The sequence below is a fragment of the Phyllostomus hastatus genome, unplaced genomic scaffold (assembly GCF_019186645.2).
Source record: "Phyllostomus hastatus isolate PE091 unplaced genomic scaffold, TTU_PhHast_1.1 phas_contig_29, whole genome shotgun sequence".
Taxonomy (NCBI): Eukaryota; Metazoa; Chordata; class Mammalia; order Chiroptera; family Phyllostomidae; genus Phyllostomus; species Phyllostomus hastatus.
In genome coordinates, this window is record NW_025333835.1 from 25,129,706 (window position 1) to 25,145,224 (window position 15,519).

Here is a 15,519-nt window from a genome sequence, read left to right on the forward strand (position 1 = left end):
CTATTTTCTGTAACCAAATGCACATTTTATGGAATTGAGTTTCCAATTGCGAGGAAGGCGTTTCAGAACATCTGCTTATATAAGCTAAGATAATTCCAAATCCGGGATGTTATCATCATTATTAGCTATTGGCTACTGCTCGGAATTTTATTGAACTCATTAATCTAAGAAAAATAAATGTAATTATAACAGTAATAATAAATGTTGGCTGTATTTTTATTTTGTACTTTCCCCTTTGTTTTTCAGAAAATAATCACGACCAGAACGAGGAGAGGCTGAACGTCCATGTCTGTTCAACCGGTTCCCGGCTTGAGAGAGCTCCAGGCAGGGGCCAGATATGTCTCAAAATGACACAGATGTCAGTCTCTGAAATTCAGTGAACCGCACTGTGACAAAAGTTCCCTGAACCTCGAAATGTTAACCTACAGCTCGAGGCTGTTGTTTTCACTGTTTTGAGATGCTGGAGAAATGGGAACATTTAACATGGTACCATAATGCTAACATTTAGCAACACGGACTTACTTCACACAATTCATATATGTGTCTATGTGATTTTATATACAGTGTGGGGCAAAGTAGGTTTACAGTTGTGAGTAGGAACAACAGTTTATTCTTGTATTATTAATTACTACATTATTTTTCATATGAACTGTAAACCTACTTTTGCCCCCACCCTGTATATAGTAGATTTCACATGTAAAAAATTTTAACATTCACAGAAAATAAATGTATCTTATTGAGGAAATATGGGATAGGGCTATTTAATATTGACAAATTCTCTAGAAAACTAAAGCATACCTTACTAAGCATCAAGCCCAAGTGTAGCAAAATGGCCTGAGGGTATAAAATAGTTTTGATTTTTTTCAAGTCTCTGGCACTCATAAGCTGTGACCCTCCTTATGAGTAGAGGCAGTTACACGAGTCTGAGTCAGTTTTCTTATCTATAAAACACAAGCAGTAACACCCATATACTAACACCTTACATACATAAGACTTATAGATAATTTATATAAAGCATGAACAACATACAGGCAGGCATTCATGTAGGTTAATTACTGAAATGGTTTTAAGTAAGTATCTCTGTAAGATTAATTACATACTTTGTTGTTTACCTCAAATAGACTGACTATAATGTACCCTTTCTTTCACTATTCATGGTCATGATTTCAAAAGCAGTTATTATGCTGTAATAAAGTAGTATCTCCAAAGACTGAAAAGCTGTTTAAGCCTATTTACTCCAATCTCAAAAGACCTTGCTGTGATTTTTCGAGTTCTTATTTTAATAATAATTTTGACACCATCTTTGCTGGCTGCCCCCTTTTCACCTCAGTGTACGTACAGACAAAAGGAGCGGCCAGAAAAGAGCCGCAGAGGGCAGCAGGTTGGGAACACGAGACTCAGTAGATCTGTTTCCCTTTACCAAGGAAAGTGACAGAATGTGAAATGCTACAAAATCTTTGTCGCTACTGGGACCATATTACAAAATCTATTGAGAAGACATTTTCGGGGACCTGAGTAATGAAAATAAAAACTGAGAACTATTCCTCTCCTTATTTTGTCCTTGTCCATTTGCGGTCACTGTTCCCTCTCTCTGCACAGCCGGAAAATCGTATTTGCCACAAAGCACACGCCAACACACAGTTCACGGGCTGTCTCTTTCAGAGGAAGAACACGGATGCTCTCCTACAAGTAATTCATAGTATCCGTCAAGCACGCGATATACGGTTTACACCTTACGCAATGTGTGTGCGAGTGCATTATAACCCACAGTTCAGGAAAACTACACCATTCTTCCTTCCTTATGTGCCCTTCTTTCTCTGTCCTCATTGTCTGCTCTTTGCCTGGGCTGGAGTACTCCCCACGCTGAGTAGCACAGCCTTACGCTTCTTTAACTCTCACCTCAAATGCCACCTACTCTACCCTCATTATAACCTATGACTTCCTCCGGAGTCTAATTCATGTTCTTTGGGGATTTACAACCAGGTCTCTAGAAGGCTTCCTCTGTTTTAAAGGGACTGATTTAAAATATCCACTTCTGACAAAGGCACATCGGCGATGACTGGGGAGTCCTTGGCCTCAGCACAGAAGAGACAAAAATACAATCACGAAATTGACAATGCCTTCTAAACACTGAAGATTTCAAACAACTCACACAAAGCTGTTTTAGATTTGTGCTTGGGTCTGCTTAATATACCTTTAAGATTAGAGATCTGTGGAAGGAACCCAAATCATTGTTTTATGGCTGCAACAAATGGGCCCACCACGGTAAATATGTCATTTATTCTTCCTCACAAAGAGGCAATCATTGCATAGTGCAAATAAAAGTAGCATTTTCCTTCTACTTAAGGTTCGTTAGATGAAATTTATGCTTTTAAAATGCACTGCAAACACCAAAAACTGATTGTACCGTTATCAGCTTTTAAATCAAAACAGCTTGCTCTGTGGTAAGGACAGGAAAACTGGTCGATTTATTTCATAAAACTTTATGTACAAAGAGACAGTGTCTATGAACTTAATGGAGAGAATATAGAGTCTGGAGGGGTAATTTTTATTACAATTTATAGTGGGATTATCCATACTCCACAGTGCTCATATTTTATTGAGATTTTATAGCACTATGATGCTGACGCAGTTAACTGCAGCAGGTAGGAGGTGTAATTTGTTTCACCCCGACTGGGAAATGAAATTGGCATTCCTATTATATAAGAAACCTAGCAAACACTATTAATTGCTTGGATCCAATCAAAAGCATTATTTATCCTGGTTTTGTGGGTAAAAATATTTTACCTGAGACTAGAAGAGTAAATAAGAGCTGACTATAACTCATAATTTTCATACAGCAATATCTTTTCATTATGACCATTTGGAAGCCATAAAAATAGTTTTCACCCACAGGGGTTCAACTCTAGAAACTATTAAAACCTAAATAAACACTTGCTGTTTACTGTGTGCCAGACAATGGAAAAGGCAGTGAAGTAATGACACAGATATCATTATAATTATATACAGTAAATATATTAGACTTGAGCCAAATATATTGAGCTAAGAGATTATATATATATAATAAATTGTTTTACAATTTGCTGCGTACCTTTCTAGAAGAAGAAATCTGAATGAGGTTTTTACCAGAGGAAGGGAGTCCTTCCAGGAAAAGGAGATTACATGGTAAAGGCAGAGACGTCAATCTGAACATCCACGGAAATGGTGGCTGGGACAGGGTGTCTGTTTGGTGGAATGGCATCGCACTGGGGTGCAATGGTGGTAGGACAGAGCCCTGCTGGTGTTCATTTTGTGTTGCTGTTTCTCCTACTTCACCATACAAGGGAGGGTTCCCTTCATGGTTAGGGTTTAGGACTGAGGACCGCCACCAGCCACAGCACTCCCAGGCATCTTAAACAGAACACTGTGCCACCATTAATCCATTCTTTGTTCACTCGTCTCTTCATTTAATAAATAACTATTGAGCCTTTGCTAGTATTGGGCACAATGCAGTGTATTGCAGAAACGGTAGTTAATGAGGCTTAGATAGATTCAGGGAGTCACCAACCTATGGTACCCTAGGAGTGAGGGCTGATAACATACACCTCATTGCACAAGCAACCACAGTTTTTGCAACAGAGGAGCTTATTTTTCTGGTAGGTCACTCGAGTCCCACTAGGCTTTTTTCAACCCCAGGAAACTGAGAAATCCATATACTGTGGGGTTATCTTTCTAATTTTACTCTGTTTCTACTAAACTTTTCCTAAGCTCCCAGCTATTCAGACGGCACTTCTCTGATGAATTCTCCAAGGGCTATTCCCAGTTATCTCAGTTGCACCAAGTCCTTGCTATCCCAAGATATACCTCTTCCCGTTTGCTTCCACACAAACGTGCAGGATGGGGAGTGGGATAAGTAGGAAGTGATGCTTTTTCTTTCTGGACCAAGATAGTTGCCTTTTTTTTAGAGCTCTAAAAACACAGTGGATAAGTTAGGTTTCAAGTTCAAGTTTTATTTTAAAGGGGTATATACACTGCACTCCCTGACGGACAACCGACCCTAAACTAACTGGAAAAATCCAGGAGCAATCACAGAATAAATAGTCTATATGGAGTTCTCTCTCAGTTCACAGTTTTTAAAATTCTACCACTAGATGGCAGTACAAAGACTGTAATTTTCAATATGGATCCCTTAGTTCCATAATTACTTCTGGGGATAGGTAATTTGGTTAGATAGGAAAGAGAAAGAAGAATCAAGATTCAGGAAAAGGTAGCATGGTGAGGGGTGGAGGGAGATGGAGAAGGACAACTGGGAGAAGGAAGAAGTTAGGGGAATGGAAGGGAGATGGAAAGACACAGGGCAGAGAAGAGAAGGTGGAACAGCCAAGGAGGGTACTTTGGGGAGGAGATGCCAGAAAGGAAGGCACAGGTGGACCTGGAGATTATTACACTAAGTGAAGTCAGTCAGACAGAGAAAGACAAATACCATGTGATTTCACTTATATGTGGAATCTAATAAAATATAAACAAACAAAAGAGGAACAGACTCACATACAGAGAGCAGACTGACAGCTGTCAGCTGGGTGAAAAGGGGGAAGAGACTAAGCAGTATAAACCGGTAGTCCCACAGCAGTCACAGGGATGCAAAGTCATGGGGAATATGGCCAATGACATTGTGATAAATACGTGTGATATGAGCCAGGTGCTACTGGCAGCAGTGAGGGCACCACTCTGTGATGCATATGATTTTCTAACCACTTTGCTGAACATCTGAAACTAATTCAGAATAATGTTGAATGTAAACTGTAACTGAAAGTTTAAATAAATAAATAGAGAGAGAGAGAGAGAGAGAGAGAGAGAGAGAGAGAGAGAGAAGGACAGGGGCTGAGTTAAAGGTCAGAGAACGCCAGTGTGGTCTCCTTCCAGCGTCTTGGACAGGAACCATAGTAAGACAGAGAATTTCAATATGGCTCAGGACACACACACACACACACACACACACACACAGAACCTATATGCATCCATATGAATAGACTGAGGAACAAGAATTTCACAATGCAGTCATATTTGGGTGATACTATCAAGTATTTTAAAATATACTTAATGCTTTAATTTTCGAACTGCTGATTATGAGCTACTACATTAGTTTCAAAATTCAGCAACAGAAAAATGAGCCACAGGGTAAACAAGATTGTTTTAGGAATCTGTACACCAGAGCTGGCTTTTAAGAGGAGGTATTTTTAAATTCATCATTGCACGGAGTAGTAGACATTCCTGGCCATATAGTCAACCATAAAACATTTGTTGAATAAATGAACTAATTAATTGAAGAAAAAAGATGGTGAAGCCACCTGGTCATGAATAACACATTTAATTGGCCAGAGATCAAAGCACCATTTCCCCCACATGATGGTGGCTGGAGGAAAAATAGAGTATGCAATGATTACTCTGTGAATTAGTAGCTGTTCTTTTATTTATTGGATAGACAAATGTCAACATGTTCTTTTCTAAAGAATACAAAGTGGAATACCAGTGAATCAAATTCTCCATTAAAAGTGGAAAACAAGCAGAGGGGAAGAGCTGAGAAAATAGTAACAGTTTAGAACAGAACAAAAATTAGTATTAAGGAAATAAGAAAAATATAGGGAAGAAACCACAGCCAAAGAGTTGTAAATAATTTAAAAAACCAATAAAAACAGTGGTGGCAATGTTTCGAAGACAAAGTTTCCCTCCTGGGTCTTCCATGCTTCTTTATTTAATTTGTTCCTTCCAGGTATTAAGAGTTATTGAGTAAAATGCCTATTTACTAAATATATGTGTATGTATATGTTTCCAATACTCCAAAGTTTTTTTGTAGTGAGTATATATGTCCAACTATCATCAAAGTAATCCTATAAATACCTGGAATCCTATATGTAAATAATTTTCTTGTAGCATTACAGTTCCTTTATGCTTTGAAATTAGAGGCTTTACATTTGAGAGAAAAAATTATTCTTAAAAATGAAACCACAAAGGAAACAAAGACATTACATTTCAAAACCCAATATGGAATGCTCAATGAGTTAAATGTTATCAGGGAAAACTTTTCAGGTGTGGTAAAAAAGGAAGGGTTTTACTATATTAGTTGCATTTCTCATTTAAGCATTCACTGATATTTATGAAAACAAAAATTTGATTTTTTTAACTATAGGACAAACTTGCCCTAACAAATTAGAATGGTATGCCACATATCACTTTATAACAGAGTGAGCATGAAGCCCTTTTATGTTAACCTCCTGCTTTGGCTATGTTATCTAATAAATGGATTTGTTTCTTGTCTATATCTTCTCTTCTTGCAATAATATCTACCAATGAATGAAACATCATCTCTCTCTTAGTGTGATCCCCTCTGGTGTCCATACTTTTCTTTTGGCCTTTGTACTTTTTACTATTTAACTGTGTGGGAGGAAAGCTAATCAGACTCACTCCTTGACATTTTACAGTTTCCAAGAAGCTTGCCTAGTGTTCTCTCTTTTCTGCATATTCTCTTAGAAAAATGTAGACAATTTCCGTCTCTGAGCCAGTGATTGTTATCAGATCTTCAAACCTACCCAGTCTATGCCCAATGAAGAAAGGAATCAACAGATTCAAGGTATTTTAGAAAAACAAAGGCATAAGAAGCCATTTTTTTTGTGGACTCTATTTAAATTCTTATGCATGCCTAGAAGTAAAAAAATACAGATAAGTTTTCTACTCCATGTTGAAAATAAAGTAAAAACAAACAATGAATGACCATTGTATCTATATAAAATACAATTTTCCAAACTCCTATTTAAAATTCAATTTTTCATAAATACTGGCTGACTGCCTTTCTCATTATTTAACAAGTTCCTGTCTTTGTTATATAATGATAGAAGTGAAACACTCAAGTCCTACTAAAGTCTATTTTTAAGAATAATAAACCAGACCTTGGCTGATGTGGCTCAGTGGGTTGAGTGCTGGCTTGCGAACTGAAAGGCTGCCGGTTTGATTCCCAGTCAGGGCACATGCCTGGGTCACAGGTTGGGTGCATGGGACCAACTGATGTATCTCTCACAGGACAATGTTTCTCTCCCTCTCCTCCCTCCCTTCCCCTCTCTCTTAAAAAAAAAAAAGAATAATAAACTGAAAGTCATCAATTCTTCAGTCTGACTTCCCAATAAGGAACATTAAAAAAATTAAAGAACATAACGAGGTGGTCTGTCAATATAAATAAAATTCAGAATTAAAATATGAATCTATATCTAGCAGTTATCGCACTCAGGCATCAGTATAAGAATAAATTCTCCAAAGGAAGATGTGGTAGTTGAATCTCTCAAGAAACAAAGACAACCGAATGCACAAGCAAAGATCAGCTGCCCTGGACTATCTGGTCACATGGCCAGATGACACCAGGATTCCAGCGAATGGTGAACCAACAGAGGACAGTCATGTGTAAGGGAGACAGAAGAAGCGAGACAGAGGAAAACGAACTGCGATCTTGAATAAGATCATTAACATCAAAGGGGAAAGCTACAGGCGGAAGAAAACTGGCGAAACAAATGGATCTGAAATGGGAGTTTCCTGGGAGCAAAACTAAAGTTGCAGTCAGTGGTCAGAAGCCACCTCCAACCAGCTTGGCGGCGATCACGGTGACAGCCATGTTCCCTTCACAGATTTAAGTGGCATTGGGCTAAAAATACACTGGTGGCTTCTTCCTGTCGGCGGCTGAGAAAAGCAACAGCCTGCAGGAAGAAAATGGGGTGTATTTCAAATTTGTTCCTGGCCACACCCCTTTGCAACTCCTGAACAAGTGCCATGAAAATAAGGTATATTTTTGGAGAATTTTTTCAGTTCATCTAACTATAACAAGAAAACAACACTCTTTTAAAGGAGATAACCAAAGAAATTACATGCCCAAGGAGGGGTTGGTTTCTGGATGGCAGTATCAACAAGCTCTTGTCAGATATTTTGGAAAAAAATGTAATTCCTAGTCAAGGACCTAAGCACATAAAAGTTTTAAGTCAGAAACAATGCACTTCTGATGCACAGTAAGTTATTTTTCAAGCATGACAACATTACCATAAAAAGTCTTAATGCAATAATATGTTTTATAAACTTCTGGTAGCTTGGACTGCTGGGATGGCATTTCCATGGAAGAAAATGTGGCTGCAGAGAAAACTGGAGCTGAGTTCCTCCCTCCAGGTAATCGCTTTGATTACAGTCATGTGGACACTTAGTCACGTGATGGGCTTGGCTGACTGAGGAAAAGGAATAATGGGGGGAGGGGGAAAATAATAGACCATCTACATAACCTAATGAAAAAGAATGGGGTAGTGGTCAGAAAAGAAATTGGGCAACCGTGAAACACCCACTCAGATACACTGGATTTTTCAGTTCTGGTTGTTCCCAAACCACCGATCAATCCCACCCTTGCTCAAGTCTCATTGCTGGGTGTCAAGGTAATAATACCTGTTCTTCCAGCTACATAGAGACAGGCTCAGCTCAGGTATGGCAGGGACGATGTAAGTCCACTTTTGTAAAAGCTCTTTAATTGGGTTTTCACAGACTGTTAATGGTAATGGCTTTTAAGGATTTTGAATTTCTAAAATACAGTATGCATTAATAATCAAATGTCTTTAAATAACAAATACAGATTATTTTGTGTTAATCTTTTGTTTTTGAATGCATTCTGTATATTCTGCTAGGTGATGAGAGAGAAATGTTTGGTCTTATATTTATATTAATTCTGGTATCATTTTTATAATTCTCTATGGAACCCAAATTTTACTAAAGTTTCATTTACTTTTCATTGTCAACCCTAGGTTATCTTCTGTTTTCACATTTTCCTAAAAATTCTGTCACTCTAACAAAATGACTTTAGAATTTGTGTTAATTACAAGATGCAAGTTACTTCCACAGTATAAGCGACTAATGTGCAATTAAGGACTTTGCTCCTACAATTCTTTCCTCTCTAGAATTACCCATTTTCAACTATCTACTGGATTATTCTTGACAGAATACAAGTATGCTATACTACCTCCCTGTTTTAAAATCCCTCCTTCCACAGCTCCAAAGCTTTCCTCTACTACTCTTTCCGGCAAAACTACTCCAAAGAGCTATTTAGACTTTCAGTCTCTCTCCTCACACCTCCGGTCCGAACACAAACTCACTTCAGTCGGTCCTCGGTCCTCACCACCCCAGCACACTGTGCCACCAATGAACTCTACCCCCCACCAAATGCTTAATTCTTAGTCCTTGTTTTATGTGGCCCCTTAGCAGCTAATGATACAACTGATGGCTCCCCCTTGGAATACTCTTCAGTTGCATTCTCCTTACTGCTCTTCTTCTTACCTGATTAGCAGACGAGAAGGAAGAAGGAAGGGAGGTAAGAAGGCAGGGAGGGAGACCCTAAACACCCCTACTCTTTCATCAACGCAGTAACAAAGCCAAGAACAACTTTGCTTGTGATCTAGGACCCTCTATGCTTTCTGCTATTAAATATCTGTAAAAATTGATGAAAATCTGTAAACTCTACCAAAAACTTCCCCAGGCTGGGGTAAAATTCCTTTACGAGGTAAAATAATCCCTTAGGGTCTTGTTTATAAATAACATGTTTCAGGTAACCGAGTGTGGGCCAGAGCAGTCTAGTGGCTGTTCCTTCTGCATGGAGGGTCTTCTACCTTTCAGCACTATCATTTGGAGGGATTATCTGCTACTTTGTCCTTTTGATATCAAGCAAAGAAAAAAAGTATGTTCACCCAGGGCCACATCAACTTCAAGGTTGCCTTCAAAGGGCCGAATGTACTTTTAGGACTGTATAAATGTGACTACTCCTTAACAGTTAAGCAAGAGCTCGGTGCTGCCGCCGGGCACAAAGTGCCAGGCCGGATGAAACAAGGTGGAGGGCTGGATTCCGCCTGTGGGCCTTGTGTTTACCACCTGTATTTCAGACTAATATTCTTTACATTCTTGGATCGGCTAAAATACTGTCATTTCACACCCTTTGTTGCTAGTCAACCATGACCACGTGGAGGTTTCACCCGACATCCCCAAACTAGAACCACCTCTTCTGGGCATGACAGTAAAAACATTTCTTCCAACCGTATAATAACACCCACCATGAAAATACTTTAGTCAAATACTACTTTCTCTATCTGCAATTAAAATTAAACTCTGCCCTGGGCAAATCCATCGCTAGTCTACGTTTTCACCCAACTGTCTATAATTACCAGTTATTTGTACAATTTGTTGTTTAGTATCCATATCTCCTAACAGATTATAAACATTCAGGTGGAAACAGCGACTGTTTTGTCCAACACTCTACCCCTGGTGCCAGTAAAAGGCCTAATGCATGAGAGATGGGCAGTAAGTGACGGTCCACAAAGGTTCGAGTCATGCGCTACGCTACCTCAGACACGGGTGTGTCCACTGACAGCCCTTTGTGTGCTGTGACGGGTGGCGACCCGCTTCTCTACCAGAGACCAGGTATGTCACACCAACGCTGATCATCTACATTGCTGTGAGTGAGTTTGCTACTCTTATTCCTAGCATTTTGAAAATCCAGCTCCTTTACCGTGTTTTCTTTTGCTCATCCAAACCAGATACACAAGTCCTAAGTGGGAATGGAAACAGGAGCTGCCGTTATCGCTCAGCCACTTCACTGCTGGCCTGGCGCCCGGCTGCATACGTGCAGCACAAGGACCTGAGGAATTCCTGAAACGCCCTTTCCTCTGTTCACCCTGGGAAGGAGGCAAACCTCCTCCGCCAGACACTTTTACCGTCATCTCATCAATCAGGGAAACAATTAAAAAACTTGTAAAATGCTGTACGCAATATTTGCAGAATATAGTGATTATAAAAACTTAATATAAACTAATAAAAATAGAAAATATGGGATGTTTCCAGACAATTTCTCATACCAAACTCTCATCCCTTACAATTTGTCGTAGTAACAAATTTGAGAGGCATTTCTATGTTACTGGGCGCAGTTTCTCATTTTTAAATTCAGTAAGTTTATTCCCTCCAACTTTCTGTTTTTATAAGACAGAAAAAAATTCTGAACATTATTGCTTCATGTATTTGGCAGGAGAGGTAATAATTATAAATAACTGCAAACATTTATGGATAGTTAATCAACACTAGACATTTATACATAAGCTCTTACTTAATCTTCCCAAGAATCTCCAAAGATCAGTCCTGTTTTCAATCCCATTTTATCACTGAAGACAACAAAGATTAGTGAGATTAAATAACTTTCCCAAATGCAAAGCTGTAAATGAAAGACCTAGAATTCTAACTCATCTATTCTTGATTCCAAATCTCAGTCTCCTCATGTCCACCTCTCAGTCCAGTGTGTTCATGATTATAGGAAAATTTATTTTTGATATGAAAAATTTTGAGTAAAAAACACTGCATGTAACTAATAAATATACTCATGTAGAGAACAAATAACATCCTTAGCTTTAACAAATTAGTCTGCAAAGATGTATTTTCCAGAAAATTAAATTTTGGCAATATACTTTATATGTTATATACTTGAAATGAAAATAATCTCTCTGCCCTGGCTAGTGTGGCTCAGCAGACTGAGTGCCAACCTGCGACCAAAGGGTAGCTGGTTCAATTCCCAGTCAGGGTACATGCCTGTGGGCTGGGTCCCCCAATGGGGGCATGTGAGAGGCAAACAATTGATGTTTCCCTCCCTACTCCTCTCTCTAAAAATAAAGAAATAAAACCTTTAAAAAAATAACCTTTCCTATAAAAATGATAATAGCAAATAAAAGAGGTATCTCTTTTTTCCTTCATTAGTGCATCAAAATGATAAAAAAGACATGAGCAATGTTAAAATGCTTATCAATCAATTTTAAAATAAAAGCAATATTTCCCTTAAGTGGTATCTCACAAAGACTGGATTCTATGGCATACATATATACAACATATAAAATAATGTAACATGTAAGGTTATATTCTTGCTATTTGCTAATTCCTAATTCTTAAAAAAATTATAAAAACATCTACAATTACTATACTGCACACCTGAAACTAATACAAAATAATATTAAATGTAAAAACTATAATTTTAGAAATTTTAAAAAGAAAAACAGAATAGGAGGAATTAAAGTAGAATTTTAATGGGTATGGAATAAGTTGGGGGGAAAAAAGTCCAAAATGGAATATAATAAAAACACCTATAACTATAAGAGAAAATAAATACCTAAGATGTCATCAGTTATGCTGTTATTCAAATCCATTAGCTCATTTTGATCAGAAGCAGCAGAATATCAAAGAGAGTTCAGCTCAAGTGAAAACCCGTCAAGAGGCTCCTCCCTCCCTCTTTTTCTTCAACCTATTCATAAAGAGCGTGATGGCACCAGCTCCGGGCCTTCGCCCAGAACAGCACAAAAGAGAAATTGTCAGGTAAGCGCAGTGTCTACCTCTCAAGATTGCAGTCTCAAATTGGACTGCTGTGAGTCAAGAAATATTTCACTTGCTAAAACTGGGAAGGTGAAATTTACTTCCTGTGCTACAAAAAATCTCATAGCATTACTCATAAACACTACCTTGCCAAACGTGAATGTGCAATCTTGTAGTATATGTTTGCAAAAATTTCTCTAAGTACATAATCAAACGTTATTCCTATGTGTTGAAGGCAACTCCACACAAGAACCTAAACAACTGTGTTTACTGGCATTTTATGAGATGGCAGTGTTTTATGTATTCACCAATCATATTTTAATTATGGGCCTCAGCAGTAACATGGTTTTCAAAGCAAAAAGTAATACAACATAAAGTCTCAACTCTTCATTATTTCTAAGTTCTGAAGACAAAACACATACACATGTATTCAGTTTAAAAGAGAATGAATCAACAGTCATGGGATCGTGGGCAGTTTATATTTCTTCTACAGAAGGGTGCCTTACTTTTTAGGTTCATGGAAAAGAAAGAAAACAAAACTCGGTTCTGTTACAAGTTCCTTCTAGTAAATTGGGGGAAAAAGAACTTAGAAGTAAATACATAATTTCATGATCAACTATAAACAATCATGCATAATTAACTACCTAGGTATTATTAAATATTCCCTTCTAACCCCTAGAAGGGAATATTAATATTGCATGTTGCAATATTTCCATCATACTGAGACATCCCACTATTTAAAATAATAACAACTTAAAACTTATATAAGAACTTAAGCTACGTGATATTTTTGTAGCCAAACACTTAACTTGAAAATTATTTTAATGGCCAATTAATTTACAAGTTATGTAAAAGTGAATGATCAGATTTCAAACATTACAGCTTCATGGCATTTTATATCATTGTCATCCATATAGATTCCAATCTGAACTACTGCAAGAACAAACATATCGATTCACTTTTTAAAATTTCATAATGGATCATTTCTATGAGGGATTTATGCATTTATACTTAAACGCAGTTACATTAACTATGTATTATCCTTCCCATCTGGGTATTTGAGGGTGAACGCTATTTTGCAAATTTTGGTATCTGAATTCTGACATTAAATGGCTTTATACATAAAATAGAGACTAAGTACTAGTGAATCATATAGTTTAGCTCATACCCTCAGTGGCTCTGTGTTGATGGGCATAGAACCTGTTTGCATGTAGTGTATTTGCATATGATTTAGGGTGCACTCACTGAATGAAAGAGCAGTTACCTCTAGTGCTGAAATAAATCAAGGCTTCACTCATGAGCCTTACCTTTGCCATGACTTCTTCCATCCTCCAAAAGCGGCACTACAATAGTGTTGTTCACATTTCCAGGTGAGCGCACGGCTGTGTAGACAACAGGCACCGACTGTACCACCACGGGGATGCGGTGAACGTGACTCAGTTTGTTAGACTGTAAATTCATGGGACTTGAAGGTGGTACGGGATGGATAATGTGCAAAAACTGCTGGCCTCCCACACCAGATGCAGAGGCAACAAGGGGCCCTGGAGTTAATACTGTTGACGAAGATGATGCTGAAGATACTGATGTTATAACAGTTGGGGATGAGGCTGGACGACTAGAAGACGATGAGGAGGTTGAAGTTGAAGAAGGTGAGGAGGCAGACGCTGTCATGGAAACCGGGGAGGATGAAACGGCGGTGGGGGATGTCCTGGCTTTGTTGATGGACAAGTCCACTGGCTCAGTTTGTGTTTGGAAGTGATCTACAGACAGTGAGTCCTCCGGGGGCTCCCCTTTCACGTTATTCAACAACAGGGGGACGGCTTCCATATCGGGGTAGTTGTGGACGTTTGGAGACTGTGGGGAGAAAAATGGAACACATATTTATCTTTGTTAATAGCTCATTTTAATAGACACAAGGTTTGTTACTGGAAAGATCATCAATTTTTCTCTTATTGCTACAAGACATTAATTTGGGCCCCAAATATGTCAAGGATGGCCATGTGACTATCATCATGACTGAAGCTGAGAGCACAAAAGTACAAAAGAGTGAGAAACAGCCTCTGCTCCAAAGACATGCTCATCCTGTTGGGAGAGACAGGCACTGTTGTTAAAATCCAGTGACAGTGGGCTGATTGCGGGAGCAGGGAGGTATAAGGGCACTAAATGGTAATAGAAAAAACACAATATGAAAATATTAAAACATGAAGTAAGCAGCTAGACCATTGAAGAGTGGAATAAGTGCATTATGGAGGAGTAAGTATGCCCCAGGAACCTAAACATGAACAGCAATTTTACAGAAAATTTTCTAGAAGTTCAGTATGTAAAGCATTATCTATCTACTTTAAATTGTATACATGCAATTTGTTTAGTTAAAAACATTCATTTTGTTGGTTTGACCCACCCTTGATTTATGGGTCTCAGTTTCCTCAGTCATAAACTAATGAAATTCTGATTAGATGACCTTAAACATAGTTCCAGGTCTAGGTTCTACAATTCTATAATCTGACCCTTACCCAACATTATTATAGTCTGAAGGCACAATGTTACCTGGCAACAGTACTGGCAAACCTTCATATTTGGGCAAAGAGCTACCGTACAATTCTCCTGAGCATTAAAAAGGGGAACAGCATTCTCGCACCTCCCATACCTACCTACTATGTTGTTAAATACAAATCATTTCTAATAGTTGGATTATAACTTAACTCTTAATGATGACATTTTTTTCCCTCAAAAATAACATACAGAACCACTATAATATACCTTTCAGGAAATAATAATTTCAGAAAAAACTTTTTTCTGGAAATTTTAAATTGTCTATGACTGTTTTGTTTACCTTAAGATAATGGTAATAGTTTTGACCAAGTTCAATTTCATTCTTTTAAGTTGCAATAAGTAAAACATACTATTACTACCACTACTAACAATAATAAAGACTCCAAGACTAATGAACTCAGCATTTTATTTACTGGGCATTAATATAAATTATTCTTAACTTTATTCACTTATAAATTCAACAAGTTATTTCTTGGGTGTCTACTTCTGAGACTCATAAATGGCTCAAGAGTTCACTTAGCAAGTGTCAGCCTTAACAGAAAGGGTGAGACTGTGGCAGGTCATTTTGGTTATGTCTCA

The 15,519-nt window shown here is 38.0% G+C and overlaps 1 protein-coding gene across 1 annotated transcript in view; it reads right to left on the reverse strand.

Moving 5' to 3' along the window:
• Nucleotides 1–15,519, reverse strand: part of KLF12 (Kruppel like factor 12) — a 421,669-nt gene that overhangs the window by 137,635 nt on the left and 268,515 nt on the right. Inside the window, exon 4 of the mRNA XM_045838960.1 lies at nucleotides 13,695–14,241. Within this exon, the coding sequence (XP_045694916.1) occupies nucleotides 13,695–14,241 (547 nt within the window). The remainder of the gene's footprint in view (nucleotides 1–13,694; nucleotides 14,242–15,519) is intronic.